Source organism: Camponotus floridanus, unplaced genomic scaffold, assembly GCF_003227725.1.
Source record: "Camponotus floridanus strain SB8 unplaced genomic scaffold, Cflo_v7.5 scaffold75, whole genome shotgun sequence".
NCBI classification, from domain to species: domain Eukaryota; kingdom Metazoa; phylum Arthropoda; class Insecta; order Hymenoptera; family Formicidae; genus Camponotus; species Camponotus floridanus.
In genome coordinates this window covers 656,469-666,215 of record NW_020229844.1, presented here as the reverse complement: position 1 = coordinate 666,215, position 9,747 = coordinate 656,469, and the positions used below count along the sequence as shown (strand labels likewise).

The following is a 9,747-nucleotide window of genomic DNA, read 5'->3' as shown; positions in this document are numbered from 1 at the left end:
GATTATCAGAGGGCATATCGCTTTCAAAGATCACCTAAAAGCGGGTCATAACACCTCTCAGTCTTCTCTCTGATACATGGGACATATTTTAATTACTTAATTTAATAAACTTACAGAAATGTGTGTGCGTACACACTTGTATAATTTACATCATATATGCAAAATTTACATTATTAGATTAAATTTAAATGCTTAAGAACTTTTGACAAAATTGCATTATTTCATTATTCATTAATGAAACAACTATAATTAACAAAGCATTTAGATCCACTGCATGTAAAATAAAAACGGCGCAAATAGTAGCATGTAAAATGGCACTTCTATTGTTTGGTAATATGGTCCCGCTATCTTCGTGGTCTCACCTGTGATTAAATAGGAGTATTGCTACATTTATGGGAACGCCAAGCAGATTGCTTCCTCATTCACCTTTTACATTGCTTCATATTTGCGATTAAAATAAATATTTATCGATATTGACATGATAAAACATGAAGTTCGTAAAGTTTCCGAAATTATTTCTTTGTAAAATATTAATCCTCTACCAAAATATTCCTCTCTCTCTCTCTCTCTTACACTCTTTCTTTTTCTTTAGTTATCTCTCTTCTCAATTTTTTAAATTCTTTTTTATAAAATCTGAATTTAAAGAAATAACCAGTTAAATAATAAATATTAAAATTTTTATTCTACAAGTTATCAGGATTTGGATAATAGATTTATTTGTAATATAAATCCAAAGTTAATGCGTAAATTAATTTGTTAAAAGAGTTAATCGACTACATCTTTGTATTATATTAATATTCGAATCTCGAATTATCTATTGCTTATTCTTTTGCTATTGTGTTTTTAATAATATATAATAGCATCTCATCAATTGAAACGGCTACATAAAATATTTGATTTATTAACATATTAATTTAAAATATAAAAAATGAAAGTATAAGATATAAATTATGAAATAAATATAAATCGTAAAAAATAAAAATATAAATATGAATTAAAAATAAAAATATAAATATGAATTAAATTATTTTAAATTATTTGACATTAAATTTATTATTATTAACATATTAAGACATTTTCGAAAATCTCTAAGAACAATAATTTAATTAAGATTTATTATGTTATATAATTTTTTGCAGTATTCGATGTGCGAAAAACGCGCGAAAGAAAATATAAATGAAAAAAATATATATAGTTTACATTATTTTATTAATAATTTAAATGGAAAGAGCGCTACACTTTTTAAATATTATATAAATTATGGAAAAATGTAGTGTTTGTTGAATCATAAAAATGTAGCGCTGGATATTATTTTCGATGACGTATGAGGACTATATATAGCTCCCACGCGCGTCACGTTACGTGCTGACGTAGTCGAGTAGTTGACAGTTCCGATGTCATCTGTACGCGAGGAGGCCTGCATCTAACGAAGGCGTTAGATCTTAGATCTAGGCAGTATGGGGAAGACCACGAGGGTAGTCGTTTGCGGGATGAAAGGAGTCGGGAAGACAGCTTTATTGGAGCAGCTCATATACGGAAATATCGACGCCAAGACGGTATGCGTTTATTAGGTTAGGTTACCCTAGATAAATCACGCGCGATGCATGATGTTAAATTGGCTGTAATAAATCAATTTCACAGGAAATTCATCCTACAATCGAAGACGTTTACGTCGCCAACATTGAGACTGATCGGGGCACAAAGGAGAAGGTTCGATTCTACGATACAGCTGGACTTGAATCTCTACAGAGTAATGTAAACAATCAGCAGCTTCCACGACACTATCTCGGTTTCGCTGACGGCTATGTCTTAGTTTACGATACTGGTAAGCCTGAATCTCTCGATGTTTTATTTCCTCTGAAAAAGGATATTGACAAGAATAAGGATAAGAAGGAAATTATTGTGATTGTGATCGGTAATCGAACGAAAACCGATGCGGTATTGAATAATTTGGAGAATACTGCGAGCAAAGCGACTAACTGGTGCGCTAGAGAGAAAGTTAAACATTATGAAGTGAATGTCATGGATAGGTCTAGCTTATTCGAGGCGTTTGTGCATCTGTCGTCCAAGTTGAATCCTCCTGCCAATAAAAGTACATTTCCGCAATTAAGTATGGGTAGGAAAACTGTCAAGGCGGAAGCACAGTGATGCTTGTTTAAGGGTGCGATGGAATTATATGAGCACAAGAGGATTGCGATATGAAAGTCGCTCATGTGAATGTTGTACTCAGGTTTAATTTATTTCGTAATGATTAAATGTCACGATACAGACATACTTTGAGATCTCAATAACAATATATATCTATGGCACAGTATGTACTTTTCTGTTGGACATATTTGTGATATTAGGCTTGAAAGAGCAAATGGACTTGTAATCATGAATGTAATCATGGATTATGTACTTAAGTTATCAATAACTTTACCGGTGTAAAGATCCTTAATATTTATTCACAAAAAAAAAGAAATGCAAAAGAAAGATTATCTAAATACAAATTCTTTTTGCTTTGTTGGCGCATTATATTGTCATTTTTTGAAAGAGTTATTTTATCCTTGTTTAGTCATTAATATACATATATATATATATATATTCTAGAAAATTGAATCTCTTTTAAGAACTCGCGTAAGTACTTAAATTTTTATGGGACTGACATTATGTGTTAAATTTAAATTTATATTTAATTATTACAAGGAGTACAATTTGTACTTATTGTAATTATAATTGTGATTATATTAATAACGTATTATTATTTATGCGATGAAAATATTTTTAAAATAGATTACTATCAATAAATATAAACGCTACTACTTCTTTCTTTTTCACTGTATTTTACCATTCTAATGGTTCGTCTAATTTCCGTAAATTTAGATCCGTTTTCATTAAGTGATCCCACAATTCACTGGTTACGCCAAATCCTGCAAATAATAAAATAATTAATCCTTTATCAATCTTCTCTCTGATAAGTAATTCCCATTCGTTACCTTGATTATGATGTAGAAAATGATGATAATTGTGCCTTCTTTTCATTGTATAAAAGTACGATTCGGCTTTCGGTGCTCCATTATGCAAGTAATAATGCATTAGATCGTAACATAAGTAGCCTATAAGTTAAAATTGCAATTATATGTATAAAATACATTTAGCTTATGAAAATAATTAATGTCGAAATATACAAGATACATAAGACTTATAAATAATGTACCCGTTATAGTACCAGCGCCGACAAAATTAACTATTGTCAAAGGAAATATGGCTTTATAAATTTGCCAAATAATCGCTGCTATGATTAAACTGAGTGTCGGTGGAAACACCAGTCTTCGTTCATCTAACGGTGCCTATTGATATAGCTTCTCTTTACTCATGCATTAACATTCAAGGCGAATTAAGATGCATTTAATTTGAAATATCAATTGAGATTCTGGATCGTACCTTATGATGATTCCCATGGAATAGGAAATGCAAAGTGATCAGTAATCTCGAATTATGCGATGGTCTAAGATGAAATATCTTTCGATGTACGAAATATTCCATGATGGTCCAGATAAATATCCCCAAAACGAATGACGGTAAAATCCTTTGCAATGCAATGACTAAAATATGCAGTAACTTTATGTCGTAGATCGCAAACAGTTTTTTTTTGCTTGCTATAAGAATCTCATTATTTCGTGAAGGTTTCAGTTTAAATGCAAATCATATGCACGACACACGCTAATTACCGATGTTTGTCGAAGTATGTGGAACGCATCCCATGTAAAGAAAATATATAGCTATGGGGAACCAGACGATCGGCATAATGTACCACGGTGTGATCGATAGTAATTCTAAAATGTCGGATTGGAAAAATCGAATAGGCCTATTTACTGGCAGGTTCACCCATTTCCAATATCGATCGCCCATAAAACCCACTTGTCGCAACATCGGTGCATCCCAATTAACTAAATCCTGAGATGAAAACACGATTTCATAAACGACAATGTTTTTTTCTCGACGCATTATTTATTTGTTTGGCATCCAACGTCATTTTTTTTTGTATATCAATCTTCAAATAATTTACTATAAATAAATATCATAAAAGAATGATTACATAAAGCGTAGGTGTTTGTGATAAGCATCGTAAAATCAAGATAAATTGTCACAAAAAAAATGTTTTATAACTGTTATAAAGAGGGGTGTGCTAATTTTCATTTTAGATAAACCTGACACGTTATAGACAAATTATTAATATGCAAAGGACGTCAGTTTATTTTCGATGCTTGTAATGTCTTTCATATGTGGTATTTTTTAATTGCAGTTATTTTTTAACGTTACATATACGCAAAATTCTTTATTGGGACAAAGTTGTTTTTTTTTTCCGAAATTATGTATCTAATTTGCATAAATATATTAGGAATATTCTTTAAAATGAGGATAATTTAAATAAAGATATTTTAAAGAACACTTTCTTTTAATAATACGCACATGGATGCCATCTCTCATGTATATCAATATTTATTTGCATATCACTCACTTCGCACTCGTTATATCTTTCTTGATGTTGCACAGCAAATTCCTCAAGAAGATAGTAGGCAGATTTAGAATGAGGATATTTCGCTAATTTATCATCCAGGATTTGATCCTTGAAATGTACAAGCTTATTTTTTCCTCCCGGATGATACTTTAAGAAACTTTGTATATTATAAACGCGATCGCGATATGTGACGTGAAATTCTGGTTTCTTCCGCGTTGTATTATTATGATAATTTTCCTTTTTATTTGCGCAGATCATATTGACATTCTTCACGTCGAATGTATTCGCACACAAATTCTCTGAATGAAGTGTCCTATCGAAATTTTTATCTCGACGAACGTTCATTTGTAAAATTGTAAAAAAAAAAAGCTAACTACGAAGCTTGTTGTGTACCGTGCACTCTAGTACATTCTACTAAATAGACAACATTTGCGACTTGGTAATGTATTATAATAGATAAGATTTTGCCGTAAATGTTGCGTGGGAGAACTCGATGAGCGCATTACGTTTTAGAAACACTGTCGTACTGAATATGGTATTGTTCATGAGCGCAACGGAAACCTCAGAAAAAGCAGGGCAAGATCACATACATAAAAAAAAGATCAAAGGCTCTGAAACTTTTTTTACACGTATACATTTATTTCACAATGACTATGTACATTATTCATAGTAATTAGATGATAATTTTTGCAGGCGCCACGAGCTTTTGTAGCTGATTCTTCGCGACAATTCTTAAACTATTTTTATTTCCAAAAATATACTCAATATATTTATGTCAAAAAGAGATACGTAAATTCGAAAAATAACTTTGTGTATTTATATTGATATGTAAATTCGAAAAATAACTTTGTGTATTTATATTGATGTTACAAAAATAGTTGTAATAGTGGATAACAAATTTGATTTTTAAGGGTGTGATTCCCTGCGCAGATTGTTGATTACTAATTTCGTAGTCATTGCGTACATCATGCATTGTCGATGTCATCAAGCAAGATTAATAAGTTTGCTGAGCGTCACATGATTCGTAAACACATGCTCTTTCTGACATGCTACGATAGTTGCAGGTATTGATTATTATTATTCAATTGCGCGTTTTAGGATCATAAACGAAAATTGCTATGTTTTTTTCTATACAAGATAGAAGTGTTCTAGAAATGAACGTTATCAATGTGTCGTATACATAAGTCTACGCTTGCTTTTGTAAAAAACATGAAAAATTCTCAGGTATTTTTTTTTGTATCTGGAAGGAATGTTTCATGGAATTTTACTGGAAATGTGGAGATTTTTTTTTTAATTTTTTTCTCTAATAATTTTGTTTTTATATTGTAAATAGATAAGCTAAATGAATTATGCAGAAATATAGAATATAATTAGAAATATATTATAAATATATATAATATAAATATATATAAATAAGAATGAATAAAAGAAAATGTTATATACAAATGAAAAATGTTTATCTTACGAAAGTTATTTATTTTTTTAGTACATTTATAAATCTAGCACTTGAAACTTAAAAAGCTCTTTTTTTCTCCATATGATTGAAAGACATTAAAATACGCTAGCAATAAAAATTTATTTTAAAAAGAGAAAACATGTACCAAAAAAATCTTCGAATTATTCTCTTTACTTAATTTTGAATAAACATGCTTGAAAAATCAAAGAATTTGCAGGGAATTTTTTCAAAGATTTGAGTAGACGAAAAACGATAAATAATTTTACCAATATCATGCAATTGATAGCACTGATGAGCATTGTTTCGATCTTTAATTTTCTAAAAATTACATAAAAACGGTATTATTTAATTCTCGAAAGAAAACAATATCTAAAAATATTAGAAATGCATTAATTTAATATGTTGTTAAAAACGTTTCTGTAAAATTACATCTCATTGACTCAATTCGGAATAGATATCGTAGCGATTATCGAAGATTAAGTTAGGAAAGATTATTAATGTTTGCGCATGTCTAATGAAAAGATATGAATGATAACTTTGTGTATCTATATATTAAAGTTATATATTCGAAAATATATATATGAATTCAAAATAAATGCAATATATTTGTCGATTATGCTGAAGTGGCTATGCCCTTAATAGACATTTGATAAATATGGAAAACGCGCACATATATTTAAAAGAATTGAAATTTAAAGATTTTAAGCGAAATAAAAATATATTTTTTACAAATTCGTAATTTGTTTTTCAGGTAAAATTTTTATAAAATATGTAAAACTTTTCAATAATATGTACGAATCAAAAATTTATAGCAAATCTCATGAGAAGTATTTATAGAAATATTATTAAATACTAGAAGAAAAATATTTATAGAAATATTATTAAATACTAGAAGAAAACACATTTTTGTCGGCAATAAATAAGCTTTTATTTAAACGCTTTGAATCTTGTATACACTGTGTACATAGTAAATGTCTAAGTTTCAGTCGCTAAAAGTACAGCGACAATGTTCAAATTCAAAGACAGCTTAGGATTTGAACACATTCTCGCTATTAAAAACGTACTTATTGTGTCGAGCAATAAAATACAATCGGAAGTACTCGCTCGCTATCGTAAATTGATCTCTGCACTAAAATAATTATCATTACGAATCGTATAAATCTAAAGAATGAAAATATAGTATTCGCTTTTATTTTTTTAATATTTACGCATAACCGAAGAAACTTTCCCCCGGGAGAGAAATTTTTTCCCCCGAGGGGACTGAATTGAAATTTAGCTGCGTCTAAGATAGAACTATCCAACATTAATTATATCGTTTATAACTATATTTACATATCACTTCGAGGAATTACCGAGCGCATCGGACACACAAACGTTTAAGCGAAACTCAAATATAGAAGAGTTGAAATGAAGATAGTAAGCGTGCTCTTTGTGCTCAACGGTGCCATTTAATTTTCTTTGTTTTTCAAAAAGATCTACCTTCAATTATATTCAAATTGTTTAATTATTAAATGTTGACTTTGACAAATTTATTACAAATATAGCTCGATTTGAAATTGAATGTCGCAGAAGACGATATCTCTTCAGCTTTTATCCGGTGACGAAGAAAAATTCGACAAGAAAAAAAGGAGGTCACACATATAGATCTTTTGCTTTTTTAGATTTCTTCTTCAAATAATTTATTTTTAAATATAATGTGATAATTGCTCTTTTATTGGTATATATCTATATTATCTCTAAGATATCTAGGAAGACGAGAAGAAAAGAAGAGAAAAATAATTTATTTTTTTTTTATATAAACGAAAGTTAAAAGGCAAAGTTCGAATTCTGGGGTCTGAGAGACTCCACACATGAACATGAGTTTAACATTATTTATTAAGAATTAACAAATTTATTAACAGATGCAATCTTTTTAATTTGAAGTCACAGCTTTGAGTTTTTAAAAATACTGTTTATTTTTCCAAAATTAAGCAATCTCTCGATTTTTGGAAGCAGTAAAAATACATTTCTTTTCATAAAGAAAGAATAAAAAGTTTTCAAGAGAGATAATTCGTTCTTTTCTTTACGAGGAAGCATCTTCTCTCTTGCACTTGTTTATTTTCTAATAATATTCATTTGTTTGCGTTAAAATTAATCATCTTTTCAATAATTAATTATATTCCATAATTAAATTACATTTCATGAATACATCATACTTCAATTATTTAAATTAATCTAAATAATTTGTGCTTTCTTTTGATCATGATAAAATTTTAAAAATTATATACATTCTCTTGTATGTAATGCGTATTGTATAAAATCAAATGTTCGTGCTTTTCCGAATTAAAAAATATTCCATCACATTTATCGAGAGCGAAGTCACGGCAATATTGCAAGATAAAAATTCTTTAAATACACGCTGATATTAATCTGACTTTAATTTCTGAAGATATTCGGAATGACAATTTAATAGTTGAATGATGATGTTGTTGTGATCGAAATTAATATTAATATTAATATTAATAATGCAACATCTTTGATGGTCTCTTGATCCTATGATTCGAACAAAATCCCAAGAGTATTTGGAGAATTTCTCTCTCTTTCATTTCCGATAAGAGAAAGCTTTAAATCTTTCTCATGAAAATTTATTTAATGAAAGAAAGGAGAAAGTCAAATCGAAGAATCATCTAAAGGTGTCAGTATCAGAATTAATTTATAAATAATCACGTAATTAAAAAGGAGATATTTCGAGTCTTTCTCTTCGTTTTCTGCTGCAAAATATTAACGCAGAAAAAGAATATTATCATAGAATATTTAATTTATATTCGTGAAACATTACGTGACTGTTATCTCGATATATGTGTTTTAATTGGATAATGTGTTATAATTGGATTACAGCATTATCGTTTGCTTTTCGTATATTTTAATAGTTCGCGTGTCAATTTTGAAAAAGTAAACAGTCGACAGAAGAGAGTGCGCGATAAATTCTGTAAAATATAATAGATTATAAATGTAAATAGATTACAAATATAAATAATAGATTATGATGCAACACGTTCTGCAATTTGAAATCGATTCAAGTGCATACGGGGGATATACTCGTACAATAAATACGGCAGCTCTTCCAAATTTCTTCTCGACAAAGAAAGGAGAACATTATCTTAGTGAGCGATTTTTAAAAGAACTGTCTAAAATTTCACGTGCAGTAAAAAGTAGTAAAAATTAGACACGGTATGACTTTTAAATATAAAACAGAAATGTGTAAATGCGTAGGTGGAATAATGACTTCGGAGAAAGAAAATGTGCTCTTGTCGTATGTTTTACATTAAGTCGACACGTTATCTCGTCAATTTGTTCGAAACGGCTATTGCTTATCGTAACTACTTTAACTCGTATGTCGAGGGGAAACGTTTCGCACAATTGTCTACTTACATACGTCCACATTTAGACGACTAGCTTCTAAAAGTTTTTTTTTTGTGTCCCTCATGCACGAAGTAAAAGGGCGTACGCTTTTACACGTAGAAAAAAGGGAAGAAAGTAAATAGGTATGATACTTTGTCACGTTATTCCTAAGCGATTCAAAAAATAGGTACTTTACGAGGTATTAATTTAGATGCGGTTGGCATAAACGCCGAGTTATTATTTACAATGGCACACGCGCGTTATGTTTCCATCGAATTGTTCATCGTAATGTCATTAATATAATAATAATAATATAATAATAATAATAATAATATAATCTCTCTCGCTCCTGGGGCTCCTATTTTACATGCCGTTGTTACTTTCCTCGCAATACGAGCGCTTTTCG

The 9,747-nt window shown here is 29.6% G+C and overlaps 2 protein-coding genes across 2 annotated transcripts; one reads left to right on the top strand and one right to left on the bottom strand.

The window, feature by feature from the left end:
- The first annotated feature begins 1,349 nt into the window (after positions 1-1,349).
- On the top strand, positions 1,350-2,622 carry LOC105256534 (NF-kappa-B inhibitor-interacting Ras-like protein). The gene is made up of 2 exons (XM_011266530.3): positions 1,350-1,556; positions 1,642-2,622. The coding sequence occupies exons 1-2, from the start codon at positions 1,458-1,460 to the stop codon at positions 2,146-2,148; spliced, it is 606 nt and encodes a 201-aa protein (XP_011264832.1). The 5' UTR covers positions 1,350-1,457; the 3' UTR covers positions 2,149-2,622.
- Positions 2,623-2,798: 176 nt separating this feature from the next.
- On the bottom strand, positions 2,799-5,298 carry LOC105256533 (fatty acid 2-hydroxylase). Its single transcript, XM_011266529.3, has 6 exons — positions 4,505-5,298; positions 3,714-3,939; positions 3,427-3,587; positions 3,200-3,332; positions 2,979-3,098; positions 2,799-2,912 (listed from the first exon to the last, which is right to left on the bottom strand). Exons 1-6 carry the CDS (start codon positions 4,847-4,849, stop codon positions 2,827-2,829), a joined length of 1,071 nt encoding a protein of 356 aa, XP_011264831.1. The 5' UTR covers positions 4,850-5,298; the 3' UTR covers positions 2,799-2,826.
- Positions 5,299-9,747: the final 4,449 nt, after the last annotated feature.